This window comes from Prinia subflava, chromosome 17, assembly GCF_021018805.1.
Source record: "Prinia subflava isolate CZ2003 ecotype Zambia chromosome 17, Cam_Psub_1.2, whole genome shotgun sequence".
Classification (NCBI taxonomy): Eukaryota; Metazoa; Chordata; class Aves; order Passeriformes; family Cisticolidae; genus Prinia; species Prinia subflava.
The window spans coordinates 1,487,446-1,503,498 of record NC_086263.1 but is presented as its reverse complement, the minus strand read 5'-3'; the positions used below and the strand labels follow the sequence as shown (position 1 = coordinate 1,503,498).

General features: G+C 48.9%; 1 protein-coding gene across 2 annotated transcripts in view; it reads left to right on the top strand.

Moving 5' to 3' along the window:
* LOC134559588 (syntaxin-binding protein 4-like) overlaps positions 1–10,010 on the top strand; it is a 49,941-nt gene extending 39,931 nt beyond the window's left edge. Inside the window, exons 13-22 of one of the 2 annotated variants that reach the window (XM_063414479.1) lie at positions 423–519; positions 2,492–2,619; positions 3,111–3,203; positions 3,695–3,760; positions 3,857–4,045; positions 4,487–4,603; positions 5,737–5,786; positions 6,633–6,763; positions 7,999–8,056; positions 8,823–10,010. In XM_063414479.1, the coding sequence (XP_063270549.1) occupies positions 423–519; positions 2,492–2,619; positions 3,111–3,203; positions 3,695–3,760; positions 3,857–4,045; positions 4,487–4,603; positions 5,737–5,786; positions 6,633–6,763; positions 7,999–8,056; positions 8,823–8,925 (1,032 nt within the window). In that variant the 3' untranslated portion in view covers positions 8,926–10,010. The remainder of the gene's footprint in view (positions 1–422; positions 520–2,491; positions 2,620–3,110; positions 3,204–3,694; positions 3,761–3,856; positions 4,046–4,486; positions 4,604–5,736; positions 5,787–6,632; positions 6,764–7,998; positions 8,057–8,822) is intronic. The other variant, XM_063414480.1, reaches the window with a different exon arrangement.
* The last annotated feature ends 6,043 nt before the right edge of the window (positions 10,011–16,053 follow it).

Here is a 16,053-nt window from a genome sequence, read left to right as displayed (position 1 = left end):
AGAGAGCAAAACATGCAGAGAAGGAGCAAAACGTTTGAATGTCTCCTCTCTCCATGAGAAATACTGCTTTTATCTTCCTGGTCCCAAACACAATCCCTGGGCAGTAAGAGAAAGCAGAGGCTCAGCTCTTGCCAGCTGAGTCTCACCAAAACTCCTCTGGCTTTTGATAAAAGTCCTGAAAACTCATTGGAGATGCAAATGTGATTGCAGATAAAATGTTCTTGGAGGGATGTGAACCTGTGTTCAGGAACAGACATTTCTGTACATGTGCAGCAAAGGAGAGCCTGGAAATCCAATCCAAGCCGGTTCCTGTGGGAGATGCTTCCTGGAGAAACCCAGCACCAAGTGTCTTCCCAGTGCTTACCCCCAGGAGCTGCTTTCCCAGTATTTTTCTTTTTAAAGGCTCCTTGTTTCTGCTCAAGGTTCTGCAGTATCTTGGTCTGGATGTGACCGAGGAGAAGAAGAGGCAGCTCCGGCAGAGCCTGACCACGGACGCGCAGGGGACTGTGGCCTATGGAGGTGAGCGGGAGCTCTGCCCAGGGGGATCTGACACTTCTCTGTAGCTTCACTGGCAGCTAAAAAGGGACAAGTGACACATGAGACACCTGCCTGGGTAGTGATGGAGCCTATAAAGAGGGAAAGTCACAAACACAAAAGAAGGCATTCTGTAGAATCGTGGAATCCTGGGATGGTTTGGGTTGGAAGGGACCTCAAAGTTCATCTCATTCCACCAGACACCTTCCACTACCCCAGGTTGCTCCAAGCCCTGTCCAAGAGGACACTTTCAGGGATGGATCAGCCACAGCTTCACTGTGAAACTTGTGCCACGGCCTCAGTGCCCTCACAGGGAAGAATTTCTTCCTAACATCTAATCTAAACCTACTCTCTGTCAGCTTAAAGCCATTCCTATTGTCCTATCCTAGGTAAAATCCGACTGAAAGAAAGTTGGTGCAAGGGCTTACTTTCCTAAAACCCCAGCTTTCCTAGCAGGAACTGGCCAGAGGAGACACAGAAAATAAAAGCCAGTTCTGTGGCTTTCTGTAGCCTTCCAGAGCATGGCTGGCCCACAGGGTCTGCTCCCCAGAAGGCTTTCAGCAAAAATGCAAAACCATCAGCAATGTCCCAGCAGAGAGAACAGTCACAAGGCATCTGATCAATGTTTTGTGCAGAGTGAGGGATGGGACACAGAACCATGGCCCTCTCCTACTGTGACTGGTGTAACACGTCACACCTGGCAACAGAAATAAGGGTATTTAGCAACTGTGCTGCTTTTGGAGAGAGACTCTGGCTCCTGCTGCAGCCCAGGGACTGAGCACTATCTGGGATAGGCTTCAGGGTCGGACCACGTGAACCTCATGAAGGTCAGCAAGACCAAGTGCATGTTCTGCACCTGGGTCAGGGCAATTGCAAGCACAAATCCAGGCTGGGTAGAGAAGGAATAGAGAGCAGCCCTGGGGGAAGGATTTGGGGTTGGAGGATGAGAGCTGGCCATGCCCTGGCTGTGAGCACCCAGAAACGCCGCTGGGCTGAGCCCTGGTATGGGCAGCAGGGGAGGGGGGATTCTGCCCCCTCAGGTGAGACCCCACCTGCAGAGCTGCCCCCAACTTGGAGGAGACCTCAGAGCCCCTTCCAGGGCCTAAAGGGACTCCAGGAGAGCTGGAGAGGATTTTGAGACAAGGGATGGAGGGACAGAACAAGGGGGAATGGCTTCCCAGTGCCTAAGGGCAGGGATGGATGGGATATTGGGAAGGAATTCCTCCCTGGGAGGGTGGGAAGGCCCTGGCACAGGGTGCCCAGAGCAGTTGTGGCTGCCCCTGGATCCCTGGAAGTGTCTAAGGGCAGGTTGGATGGGATATGGAGCCACCTGGGCTAGTGGAAGGTGTCCTTGCCTATGGCAGGGGATGGAGTGAGATCATCTTTATGGTTCCTTAGTGCCCAAAGCATTCCATGTTTCTGTGATTGGAAGCTCTGGGACCCTGGTGCCACCTCTCCAATGGTTCCTACCCATCCCACGTGGCCCCTTCTGCTGTGCTTTCCTTCATGTCTGAAAACAAATGAATGTGGATTTTCAGATATGTTAATTTAACACATTTTCTAAGTGCTGAACTCACTGAATTGTCTTTTTGTCTAAATCAGCAACATGAGAAATGGCAGCAGGTGCCTTTTGTCAGGGAAATGTGGGTTTAGCTTAAAATTTTGAAACTTTCAGAGCCACAGTCATGAAAACTCCCCTGTGAAAATATCTGGGGGTTTCTGGGTTTTAAAAATGTAGGTTTTTTCAGTTGGATAAGAACACGAGTCTGAGAAAGACTGTCAACAACTCATTTAAGCTTGATGGGATTGCTGAGGAACCCAGGATTATTGGAGAAACCTGTCTGGCATCTCTAAACCCTGCTCAGCACCATTGGATGGCCCCAAAATCAGTGGCACTTTCCCCTAGCACACAGCAATTTTCTCTTTTAGCCTGGTAAAACCTGCTTGTTTCTCACAGATGTCCTGCAAGCACTCAGGGATCTGCTGCAGGAGGAGCTGGACGAGGCTGGTCTGGCTTCGGGCTCCGTGCTCTTCACTCAGCACGAAGTGGCCAATTTGCTGGATACATCGGCCTTCCACTCCCCGGTCAGTCACCCCAGGGCCCTTCTACATTGAATCCATGGATCTTCTGCATGAAATCCATGGAATTCGGAGAGGGGAAAAGCTAAATTGCCATTTTCTGGTTGTTCTAGAGTCAGAAAGACAAGGCAGAACTACTCATTAATCATTTTTTAATATGAAATTCTATACAAGACCTCAAACTTCTCATTTTTAATAAGGAAATAACAGTATCTGTGGGATAATATGAGGAAGCAGCCTGGCAGTTATGCAGAAGGAAGAACAGCCATAATTAATCAATTCTAAGTAATTTCACTTGGTTCACGAAGTGAAAATTCACTCTAGCTCAGCTATTTCAGCAATGATGGGGGATCAGAGAGTGAAATTCTGTGGGGCAAAATGAACCATCCTGGAGCTGAATTATTTAATGTGCCTTTTGATCTATTGCATAAAAATGCTGACTCCTTTCTGAGGCGATTTGGATTCAATGTGTGATGAGTCTGTCCCTCTCCTTGCAGACCTTTGACTCTCTCAGCTGCAACGGCAACGAGGACCTGGAGCAGCTGCAGCTGGAGATGAGGGATCTGCGGCACGAAGTCCGCAGGCTGAAGGTGGAGCCTCCCCTCAGAGCAGATTTCTCGGCTGGGGTGTTGTGCTGTAGCTCTCCGTGGGGGTAATGGGGTGGCGTGTCCCTCTGGAGAAGTCACCAGTTTGCATTCTGTGCATTCCTCGTCACACAGGAGCCTCTCACCTCCTCTCTCTTTAATTGCCTCTTCTCGCTCTCAGCCTCAAAGGAAAACTTATTTGTACTCAAAGCGTGCAGTCCCTTCTCAGCAGGCAGTTAATACATTTAAAAAGCAGGTCTCATTAAGAATTCCAGTGTGTGATTAACAGAAGCAGCACCTATCCCCTCACCCTCACCTGGCTGTCAGCACCTCAGCTGTGTCCAGCTGGAACTCTGCAGGTGACAGCCCTAAAAGCTCTCCCTGTGGGGGAGCAAAGTGCCCAGAACTTCTGTAAAATAATATTCTGGTAGGTAGGGGCATTCTAGAAAATGCCCTGTCATTTGTTACTTCTAATCTGGTGAAAATATTTCCCACAGTCTCTCCTGAGAGAAGTGGAGACCAGCAAGAAATTGATGGAGGACGAGCTTCAGAGGCTGAACCAAGTTAGTGAGGGGATTTCTGGGGTGCTAGGGGTGGGGTTGGGGGTTGGCAGCTGAGGGGGACGTGGTGTGTTCATCAGAAGTTGTGGGTGCTTGCAGAAGGCGCTGGGGTTCCTGTCGGAGAACCGGACCCTGCACAGCAAGCTGCAGATGGCCGAGGTGGTGCAGAGACAGGCACACAGCGCCGAGCAGGACTACGAGGAGGTGATCCACCTGCTGGAGGCTGAAATTGCAGAACTGAAGATGCAGCTGGCAGGGAAAAAAGCAAAGCACGTCTCTGAAATAGAGGTAATGCAACCCCTCAGTCTGGGGGAAAAGCCACAGACTCTTCTTCTGTGGGTTCATTGAGTCATGGAAGGATTTGGGCCAGAGGGGACCATAAAGCCCGTCTCGTTCCAAACCCCTGCCATGGGCATTGACACCTTCCAGTATCCCAGTTTGTTCCAAGCCCCGTCCAGCCTGGCCTTGGACATTTCTAGGGATCCACAACTAAGGTTACCCTCCTTCTATTTACACAGAAGAAAATGCAATAGCACGTAGATCTTTTGCTGTGTGGGACCACAAGGCCAACACAGTCTCTGGATCTGTGTTATAATTTGCATAACTTCCACTGTCCCTTCCTAAAGGACACTGCTTTTGCTTGTAGCAGATGTCATAACCTGTAGTTTCCAAAAACCAAGGCTGGAGCATCACCACCACATTTCTCCTCCTCCTGTGTCCCTGCCCCAGGAGGACATCCTGGAGCTGAAGAGGCAGCTGTCCCTGGCTGATAGCCAGCTCCGAAAATCCGAAGTCTCACGGAAGCGCCTGGAGATCTGCAATAGGAAACTGCTCCTGTTCGTGCAGGTGAGGTGTGGAACTGCCCCGGTCCTGCAGCATCACCACGGCCTCTTCCCTTCAGGGTGGTTTTGCAAGTCCAATCAACTTCCTGCTCTATAAGCAAGAGGGGCCTTTTTTCCTGTCTCACCCGAAAAAGTCACTGTCTGTTGGTTAGGAGGAAGCAGGGAATGAACTCAGATCTCCTCATATCCCTGGGAGCAATGCAAACTCCATGGTGCAGGTTTTGCTGGTGGCTCTGCTCTTCCTGGCTCTCTGTGCTGAGGCTGCTCCAGCAGCTCTGCTGTCAGAATCAGCCATGCTCACCTTCCCTTGCTATAGCTGAGGGATGTTTCTCTATAAATAGGAACCTGGAGAGTGCCTTTGCTCTTCCAGGGCTTTTTTAGCCCCAGGTTTCCTGCAAAATCTCACAGTTCAGTCTTTCAGCTGGCAGTTTTTCCACTTCATTCTCTATATTGGGAATGCCGTATGTGTAATTAATAAACTGGCCAGCACGGGATGCATTAGTACTCAGTGTATCTGCTGTGGCTACTGGTGGCCTGTCCCAAGAACTCTTGAAATCAGGCAGAAACAGTGGAGCAAAAGGAAATGTAGATGCTGTGTCGTCTGCTCCAGAGAAGGAAGAATTAGATACCTCCAGAGCTACAGCACTGTGCTAGAGCCTGTGCAGTTTGGGGTCAGACTTTGGAAATATATCTCACTTGACCACAGGGTCAGACATCACAGGACTTTGAGCACTGGAGCAAAATATCTTCCTTGCTTCTCCACCCCTCAGTAGTGTTGGAGAAGTGCACGGTAATGAGAGCTTACACGTGCAGCTCCAACCCAGGAGCCAGGGGTTGCTGGCAGCAATGATCACTGAAATGCAGCCTGCAAAATTATTTCTTGGAAGAGGATTTTTGTGTTGCATTTCATGTATTCTAGCAGTGGTTTTAAAATGCAGAATTCAGATGTGTCTGTAGATTCATGAATGCTGCCTGAACTGCAAAAGGCCTTGAGATATTTGCTTCAAGGGCAATGAATAAGCAGAAGCTGATTACTGTCATATTAAATCTGATCACCAGGAAAAACCCATGGGGTTTGTTCTCAGGAATTATTCATTCCTACAAGTTTGAAATGCCTTTTTTTTTTTTCCATGACAGAACATTCACAAGGTCCTGAGCACACACAGTCATTTACCAGATGAGAAAAGGTAGGAGATGGCTTCTGGGAATGGTGAACAGCAACATGAAATGTCCTTTTCTGACCTTTCTCAGGGGAAGGTGCTTCACACGTAACCTACCCAGAGTTTCTAAACATACTTTCACTTTGGAAGTGAAACCTTGGGAGAAAGATGATCTGGGGGCTGCTGGTGGGTTGGTGCTGGGGGATTTTGGCCTCTGTTCAGGCTTTTTTTGGGAGTGAGTACCTGAAATTCTGCTCGGGTTAAATTGCTCTTGTCAGCAGAGACCCCCAGCAGGTTGTTTCAGAGCAGCAGAATTTTGACTGACCTGCTTTTCCAAACATAAACCAGGTATTGGCTCCAGAACCACAGCCTTTTTTACCAGCAGTTAGAGTAGACAGAGTGTGAGCAAGGAGCTCTCAGGACTCTCAGCTGCATGAATGGCTGCAGAAATAGAGCTCAGGCTCCTGGACTCCCCTCCAGCCTGAGCCTATCTCCGCTCACTTGGCCAGAAATGCATCACAGCTCTGTGAGTTTTTAACTGATTAAATGATTGAAAAGTTGCTGTCCCATCGAAGATGGCCAGTCCCTTTAAAAGCCAGTTTTTAAGAGGAGTGGAAATCGTTTTTTAAGTTTCCAAGTTGGTTATTTCTAATATAATGAGGGGGAAATGCTTTTGACAAATTCCAAAGAACACTTTGCTATTTGTCTGGAACAAAGCAATGCAAGTGTGTCTAACAGACCCTTGAATGCAGAGGGATGGAGATGCAACCCCCAAACACACAGAATTTATGTAGCACATCCTGAGAGGCTGGCCAGGATTGTCAATGACCATTCTCTGACAGAAGTATTGATGGCACTTTCCGTATTTATAAGCGTCAACCATGAAACAGAAGAGGATAAAACAGATGCAGTCTCAGACACATCTCTTCCATCTTCAGATCTTGTTGACCTTTTGCTATCAGAAGCTAAAGAACTGTTAGCGCCAATCCTCTCCAACAAGGACGGTAAGCACTAAATTAACTGGAGAAAGCTGAATCCCAGCAAGTCTCAGGATCTCTGCCAGTGTTATTGACAGTTTCTAGCACCTTCCATATTTTTCCACACCAGTTGAGCCTCCCTGATTCTCTCATGCTCACTGAGATGTAACTGCCCTCCCTGTATCCATGTGACTCATCTTTGAATCTGCAATGCAGACTCGCAGGGTATGGAGTCAAAGACTTCTGCCCAGGGCCAGAAGAAAGGCATTTATCCAGGGGGAAAAAACCCTAACAGACATGAGGATGGTTTCACAGAATCATTGAAATGCTGCTGGAAATCAGATCTTCTGCTCCAAGTAGGACCATCCCAGTAGAGGAGATGTGGAGTGGGTTTAGCCAGCCAGGATGGAGATCCACAGTTCCCTCACTGCTCTGTGACAAAGATCTTCCCAGCACCCAGCCTGAGCTCCCCCAGGGGCAGGCTGTGGCCACTGCCCCCAGTTACACTGGCTGCACTGCCAAGAACCGCTCAGCTCCAGCATCCTTTAATTGCCCCTGATGTAGCGGTGGGGGCTGTGAAGTTGCCTCTTGGCCTCCTCTTTGCCAGGCTAAACAAGCCCAGCTCCCTCAGCCCTCCCCAGCCTCTCCCTGCAGGCCTGAGGCTTCCCTTGCTGGACCCTGTCCAGTTTCCCAACAGCTTTAAACCCAGGACCCAAACTTGCCTTGTGTCATCCAGGTACAACTACAGCAATGCTGAGCAGAAGGGAACAGTCACCTCCCTGTTTCCTTGGAGTAAAAACCAGCCACGCTTCATTTTCCTCATGTGTGTGAGAAAATCAGGGAACAGGCATCCAGATCCATGGGAGTCTTGATTAACTTTCCCAGTCTAGGACTCTGAACTGGTCTATCAGCCATAAACATTTCTTGGCCGCAATTATTTGACCCTGCTTGTGTCTTCCCACAAAATGAGTGTCTGACCTCCTCAGTGTCATGTCCAGGTGAATGCACAGCCCCAAACAGGTGCCCAGTCCTTGCTCTTTGCTGCTATTCACCAGCTCAGTGTGGCCATGGCCCAGCACTGGCTTTGTCTCAAAGCACAAGACACAAAGGAAATAATTGCAGCCTTTCAGGAACACCTCTGGTTTACGAGAGCTGTCAGCATTTTCTGAGCTCCTGCCCCATTTAAAATGTGCATTATCATAATGCAGCAGCACTGGGCATGTTCTCTGCACTAACACTTGGCTCTGTGCTTCCATCTGCAGCTCTGCCATGGGACAGGGACCCGTGCCTGCCTGCGGAAGGAATCCCAAATTACAAGGAGTAGGTGTCAAAACTGCTGTGGTCTGTAATTTGGACAACACAGATACTAAAAATTCCTGTTTGTTTTGTTGGGGTTTTTTAACCGAAACTGTTGCTTGACAGCTTTTGATCAGACAGTCTAGGAGAGGCCTCCAGATGGCCATGACAGAGAAATACTGTGAAATTCCTAGACAGAAAGAGACTTCCTGCCCTGCACGGTGTGAATTCCTGGATTTCTCTTTTGCTTTTAAAATGCTGGTTTTCCTTCAGGCCAGATGGGAATTTGTGGTTCTGTGGTTTGTCTAGCTGGCATTTTTATAGTGCACTCTGTGTAAAGGGAAAAAGCATCACTGAATATGTTAATCTTTTATGCTGTGATATCGAGATGCTGTGAAACTCCAGACAAGGAGAGCAGAATGACTTGGCTGTGTTTGGACCTTAAACTGTTAAATTTCCCTGAAACCTCTTAAATGGCTTATATTTAACAGAGCTATTTCCTAAAGTTATCTGAAAGGGCACTTTGAGACCTAAGTATCTCCTACTGCTTTCTTAGCTTAACTCAACCTGAAGATCTGCCAGCACAGTTTTTTGTTTAGGTACAAAGTACCCATTTGCAAATGATAATTTCAAGGCTATGAAAAGCATTTTCATACAAGACAGGCAGCCTGCACAGTCTAACCAGGCAAGATCTGTGGCTTCCTCTTCTTTCCTAAATAACGAGTGCTGTCTTCACATTATCCTCTGTGTCCTTTTCACAAACTACCTGAGGCATATTTCTCCTTTTCAGCCACCTTCATCAGAAGACCACGTGGCCCCCTCCTGCAGGCCAGACCAAGAGTGACCAACCACAGCCACCAAGCCCAACAGAACTGCCTAAGAAGCTGACATAAATATCCCATGGCTTGGAGGTGCACCCAACCACGGCCGTCCATCCCAGGGGAGAGGGGAAAGACACCCCCCAGGCACCTCAGCTTCCAGGCCAAGCAGACTGAGAACAAGCTTTCTGACACAAGACTAATTCTTCCTAACTATCCAAGACTTTTTCAGCAACCTCCCCCTGCGTGTCTACCTCTGAGTTATCATACAAGGCTTTTTGCTCACGGTTTTGCAGCTTTATAGGAAAAATATTCTCAAGAGGCTACAGAGGCCTGGATTTCAGTGGCAGCCTTTTAGAGCTTGTATTCTGGGTAGCATGAATGTACCTGAGGGACTCAGGGGTCTCCAACAGATCCCTTTTGGTATTTCAGATGAAAAACCAAAGTCTATTTAGTGACTGTAATCAAAGCAGCTTAATCCGTAGTGTACTAGCTGTCTTGGGATAGGTATTCTCTTTTTATTCTTTTTGTATAGCTTATCCCAGCTGCAGTGCTTGAGGTGGGAAGCAGCACCTCAGGCAGTTGTTGGCCAGAGTGCAGACAGGCAGCGGGGTGCTGCGGTCACAGCGCGGACACCGAGCCCTCCCTGGAACGCGGGGCGGGACGTGGTGGGCATAGTGAACATAGCTCAGTAAAGGTCCCTGGTGTCACTGGGAAATGAGATCCACATGATGCAAGACTGAGACAGCAATGAATGGGGATCAGATCTGAGATGGGCAGAGGTCTGGAAAATAAAATGGAAACACTCCTCACAAGGGGTTTGCTCTCTGGGTTCTGATTGCAGCTGCTGCGTTCAGCGTCTCACAGACAAAGACACAGCCTGAGACCATTTTTCCTCCCTCTTATTTTGGCAGCTCCTGGGGAGATGCATTGAGAAGTTGCAGGAAAATGGGGTACAATCTGGCTTTTACAAATAATTTGTTAAGATTACTTCAAATCTTCTTTGTGGGGGTTCAAAGCATGTGGATCCTTTATTGTCTAAATTAAAGGCTTAGGAAAAATCATGACCCTCACCAGTATCTCCTGCACTCGAGGTATACTGTACTGTTAAACCAGCAACTGTGTGGTGAACTATACCACATAAATAACCAGTCTGAAATTTGGGGTAAACTTAATTTCATAGCTTGGGGTAAATTAAATCTTGGGAGTGCATACCTTAGAATATAAATTAAAGGACTTATTTTAAAAGGAGACATTATCCTTTGGACTGTTTACAAGAAATATTCCCAGGAAGGAGAAAATATTCATCTTGGGATACCCTGTGTTTAATAGCTCATTCCCAAATGCTCTCTGCTGTGATGGAATGATACCAAATCCTGTTACCTGTGGGTTTGGCCCTAGAGCTTTGTTCTCATCTCCTGTGTTACACAGACAGGTAAGAGCAAAATCCAGTCTCACCAGTCTGGTGTACCCTAACTCTGGAAAAACACCTCCAGTTACCAAGCAGATTCCAGTCTGCTCCTGGCAGGGTTTCTCCAAAAGCATTTGGCTGGAGGTGGCATCCTAGGGAGATGTCTGCAGCCACTGCTTGTCACACTTGTCAGGGAACAGCACAAACAGGATTTTGGGAAGGAGCAGATCTTGGGCTGTACTGTGTTATTTCATACACCTAACACCACTTGAGACACCTGGGAGAAAAAGGGAAAGTTATGGGGGAAACCGCTGTTTAGGCTGCACTTAGGCAGCTAGAAAATCAACAATCTGTTGTGGAAATCAACAGAAGTTTCAATAGCACCTCTGACAGTCATGGAATACTTTTCTCCAAATATGAGTATTGAACTCCACCTCCCTGAGTGCTGGACAGGCACAGACCAGTACTGTCCAGCAGGGACCAGTTACATGGTCTGAAAGAGAAATCCTTGATGCTGCTTCCATAGTCTGTATTGCTCCATAGATCTGTATTTTAAGGTCCCAAGAAAGAAGATTTTGTATGAAAGCATCACAGTGGGTGAGGGTTTGAATGAGATAAGCATTGTGCAGTTGGTTCTGGCACCTGGCAAGGGGTGGAAACAAGGAGATGCTGCCCTAAGGCTGCTGTATTTGGGGTCTTCTGAGCTGTCTGTTTCCAAAAGAGTAGTGAAGTTCTTAACTTTTTAAACAGCTCTGTGCTCTCAGCTTCCTGGCAGCCCCTCTGGAAGGAAATCCTCCGTGTCCCCATCAGCCACTGGAGAGCCTCACATTAAACATAGATCGAGCATTGCATGCTTCCCAAAGCTTTCATGTTTCTCACCTGGCTTCCACTATTTCCTTTGAATTTACCATATTCCTTTTGCCTTTGCTCTGAGCCTAGCAGACTTCCCTTTCTCTGTTAACCCCGTTGTTCCTAATGCCACCTGTGCAGAGCAGTGCTCAGAGCTAAGCTCTGACAAGAGCTGTGCTCCCAGAGGTGATGCTGATTTTGGTAACCCAGAATAACAAACCCGTGTCAGGCTTTACTCCCAGGCGAGGGGAATCAGGCAGAACTCAGCAAGGTACAGGATGACATCTCACAGAACTACCAAGAGGCAAGAGGGGAAATGCATAAAGGAACAAACAGCACAGAAAGAGAAGTTATTTAAATAGGATGCTCTTAAATAGGATGCCCTGCTCACACAGGGCCTGTCTAGCACTCTACAAAGGAGCTGAATTCTGGATTAATTTGCAATACTTGTGGCTTGCCTGTAAGGTTATGGAGATGTGCTGCTGTCACAGTGTGCTGTGTTTGTCTCAGAGATCTGCCTCGGAGGGTCCCAGAATGACTGCACAGAAATGAGGAGGAGTATTTGTGATAAAAATGAGACCTGAACAGTATTACATCTTCCTGAGTGGCCTTGCAGATCCTGAAGGGATCCTACACAAAAGATGGAGGGGGAGTTTTTGCAAGAGAATGTAGTAACAGGACAAAGGGGAATTCTTCACACTGACAGAGTAGGTTTAGATTAGATATCAGGAAAAACTTCCGTGTGAGGGTGGTGAGGCCCTGGCACAGAGAACCTGTGGCTGTCCTTGGATCCCTGGAAGTGTCCGAGGCCAGGTTGGACGGGGCTTTGAGCACCCTGGGCTAGTGGAATGTTTCCCTGCCCAGGGGAGGGGGTGGAATGAGATGGACTTGAAGGTCCCTTTGAACCCAAACCATTTTGTGTTTCCATGATTCTATGACAGGCTGGAATATGGCAAATATTTTATTAGCCAAAATGCAGAGAGACACCCATAAACAGAGCAGGTTAATACACTGCAGATGACAAACTCAAAAAGATGAATTTAAAGAGCATCAGCAGGATCAGCTGTTGACCTGGAAGCTTTGGGGGTTAAATATCACTGATAGATGGATTTGCTTTGTATTTCTCCCATGCAAAACAAAAATTCAGTTCTTAGCTGCTGATGGTCAGAGGGTGGGAGACCCCTCTGCCTCACAAAATAAACCTAACCAAGATTGGAGTATCTATTTTAAAAGCTGTAGGAGCAGGGAAGGCGGGGCAGGGAGCCACCTCGGCATTATCTTGGAAGGTGAGTGTAGCAGAGCCATTAGCACACAGTTCATCTGCAGTCCCACGGGGAAAGGAACCCAATCTCAGTGTGCTGGTCTCCAGTTTCATCCCTGACAGTGATCTCTGCCATCTCACTGTGTGACCTTGGGCAGCACATTTCATCTCAGTTTTGCACCAAAAAACAAATGGGATTGAGAGTGGCACAGGGAAGGCAAAACCCTAGGGCTCTGTGGGATGTGGGGGCAACCTCCTGGCACAAGAGGGTCTGTAAGTGCTGTGGGGTTGGGTACTGCTGGTCTGTTTTCAGTGAAGAAAGCCTCAACATTTCAACTTTTCCTGGCTCTCAGAACAGCAGATCCAGCTTTTGCTCAGCTCTGGTGAAACAGAGCAAGATGAAGGTGTCTTTACAGAGGTATGGAGGCAGCAAAGGTGAGCTCCAGCCCAGAACGGTGCAGTGCAGTAGGCTGGAGTGTCTGTCCCAGTGCTGGAGGCTGTGTGTGGAGCCTCTTCTTTCCCTCAGCTCCACTCAGTGACATCTGGACTGAAACTAAGGTTTAGAGAGTGGAATACACCCCCACACTGCTTTAAATAAGGCTCTGAAAAGTAGGTACACTTTACTGCTGAGTTTTTAAAGCAAGCCCTTAATGTTAAAACCGTGCTGATTTTCTAAAGGTTGTTGAACAACTGTGGCAGAGGGCTGGACAGCACCTCCTCAGCATGACACTGCAGAGAGGGCTAGGATGATGGTTTGAAGCTGCCCCTTCCCTTCCCTTCCCTTCCCTTCCCTTCCCTTCCCTTCCCTTCCCTTCCCTTCCCTTCCCTTCCCTTCCCTTCCCTTCCCTTCCCTTCCCTTCCCTTCCCTTCCCTTCCCTTCCCTTCCCTTCCCTTCCCTTCCCTTCCCTTCCCTTCCCTTCCCTTCCCTTCCCTTCCCTTCCCTTCCCTTCCCTTCCCTTCCCTTCCCTTCCCTTCCCTTCCCTTCCCTTCCCTTCCCTTCCCTTCCCTTCCCTTCCCTTCCCTTCCCTTCCCTTCCCTTCCCTTCCCTTCCCTTCCCTTCCCTTCCCTTCCCTTCCCTTCCCTTCCCACGGGGATCCTTCCCCTGCTCAGGGCTGAGTCTACCTCAGCCCCTCCATGACAAACCACTGAATTTTCTGGCCTCACTGGCTGCAGCTTTGCCACAAACGTCCTTTGCAACTCCTTTCAGCTGCTTTCATAATAAGGTACATAGGAATAGCAATACCATGAACAATCCCTACAAGCTTTTTCCTGCACATGGCATGCCAAGGCACCTGAATTGCTGTTGAGTTTTTTTTTAATTTATGCCACCAGATGAGGCATAGAAGTTGGGACAAAAGCAGAATTTGAAGTGAAAGGCCCTTGTAATAGGGGGAGTAGAGGGTGAATGATATCTCCAGACCAGATGTTGTTCCTGGAAGACATTCTCCTCTCTAACTGCAAGATTTCCTGGGCTGGGCTGCTGAGGGGTGAGAACTTTCTGAGGAGCTCCCATGAGAAAAAACCAGAGGTCAGTGCCAGCCCTTGAGGCAAACACCCCGTCCTGGTAGGTGTAAGGACAGTCAGAGCCCTTGGGAATGCCCTGGAGAGTTGGCCCTGTGTCAGGGGAAAAGGCAGCCCACTGACACTGGAAAATGCCAAGGTGACCTTCTGGCAGCAGGAGAAAACAAGTGTTGGAAAACGGGAATTACAGTCAGGGCTGCACAGCGGAGAAAAGGATGGGTTGGGACTCAACAAAATCTCATCCAGTTTTTCTGACCTGAACATAAGTGAAACCACCACAATTAGGGCACAAAGTAGTTACAGGCTGGTGCAAATTCTGTAGCAAGAAGATGGAAATGGTACTTTATTTTTTCTTCTGTTTGTACTGAGGAAATTTAGCAGTAAATGAGGAACAGGCAAGAAATACGACTTCTTTGAAAAAGAAAGTTGCATTGTGATGGGAAATTCAGAATATTTATTTATAAACAAATACATATTGGTTTTATTCTGAATATGTATTTATAAAGTAGATGTTGCAGGCCTTGAGTAACTTTGTGGCTTTTGATGCCAAGTTGTGTTGCAAATGTCTTCAGGAAAAGTGCTCTGATGATGGCACGAGATGCAGCCTTGGGAGCTCTGACATTTGATGGCCTGGGGATTGGTTGTTTTTGAGCAGAGTCAGGTTGGTCTCCTCAGTCTGAGATAGCAGAACATTTCAGGAAATATTGCTCACCAGAAATAGCACTGCGGCTTCCTGAAATGCCTGCCCAGATAAGGGGACACTCCACAGCTGGAAGGGATAAGGAGGCAGGAAAAGACAAAGCAGCAGTAAATGTGATGTTACTTCAAAACCAGCAGGCAAAGGGGCAGCTAGTCCTTAGGGAGAACCTGCAAGAAGGCTCTGAAGGTGCAAAATGTTCCCCAGCCAGTCTCCCACATCCCTCCCCTCCACCATTCCTGGTGCCACACACCCTCCTGCCCCAGGACCAGCTGCTCAGCCGCTCTTTGACACCCCAAAGTTGGGCAGTGTTGGCATCATTTTCTCCTCAGAGCCACAGCCCCAAGGACTGTCACTGGATGGTGACAACTCCCCAGCACACGGCCTGACAAACAGGGGCCACTCACCCTGAGCTGCAAAGCCCCTCAGGATTCACCAAACACAGCTTTTCCGAGCTGGTGGGAGAGGGGGAAGCTGAGAGGTGAGGATGGCTCCTAGTGTCCTTCTCAGTGTCACTTGGCTGGGTGATCCCCTTGTTCCTCATTAATGAGAGCACAGTTTGGGGAATATTTGCTCAATGGGTGGTTCACAGGTGTGTAATAAGTCATGTAAATCAAACAATACAGTGCAGTGAGAGAGTTAAGGGCTGAGGTGAGTGGGTCCCTCTGCTCATGAAGGGCTGATCCACCCTGGGATGAGCAGGATTAGATTGTGTTTGGGAGCTGTGGCTCTGCCTTCTCCAGCCCCAACCCAAGAAAGTTTCTCCTCCTCAAAGGCTGGTTCGGGGAGAATCATAGAAACATGGAACATGCTGAGCTGAAAGGGTCCCATCAGGATCATCAGATCCAGCTCCTGGGCCTGCACAGGACACTCCAACAATCCCACCCTGTGCCTGAGAGCTTTGTCCAAGCACTCCTGGAGCTCTGGCAGGGTTCTTGCTGTGACCACTCTGTGGGATGGGGTGAGCTCATCTCCACATATGTGGAGAATAAGCTCGTTATTCTCCCTTTCTGCCCATATGGAACCCCGCCTGGGGACGAGCCCGTGTCTGGAGTCCTCAGCATAGGAAGGACATGGAGCTGCTGGAGCGAGTCCAGAGGAGGCAGCAAGATGATCAGAGCGATGGAGCAGCTCTGCTGGGGGGACAGCCTGAGAGAGCTGGGGCTGTTCACCTGGAGAAGGCTCCGCGGAGACTTTAGAGTGCCTTCCAGTGCCTAGAAGGGCTCCAGGAGAGCTGGGATGGAGGGACAGAACAAGGGGGAATGGCTCCCCACTGGCAAAGGGCAGCGTTAGGTGCGATACTGGGCACGAATCTCTCCCCTCACGGCCGGGGCGCACCCGCCCCTCAGCGAGATGGCGGCGGGAGGGCCGGGGGGGCCCGCACGTGCAGGGGGCGGGGCCTGCCCGCGCCCCCCCGCAGCACAATGGACAGCGCCCTGCGGGGGCGGGGCCCGGGGGCGGGGC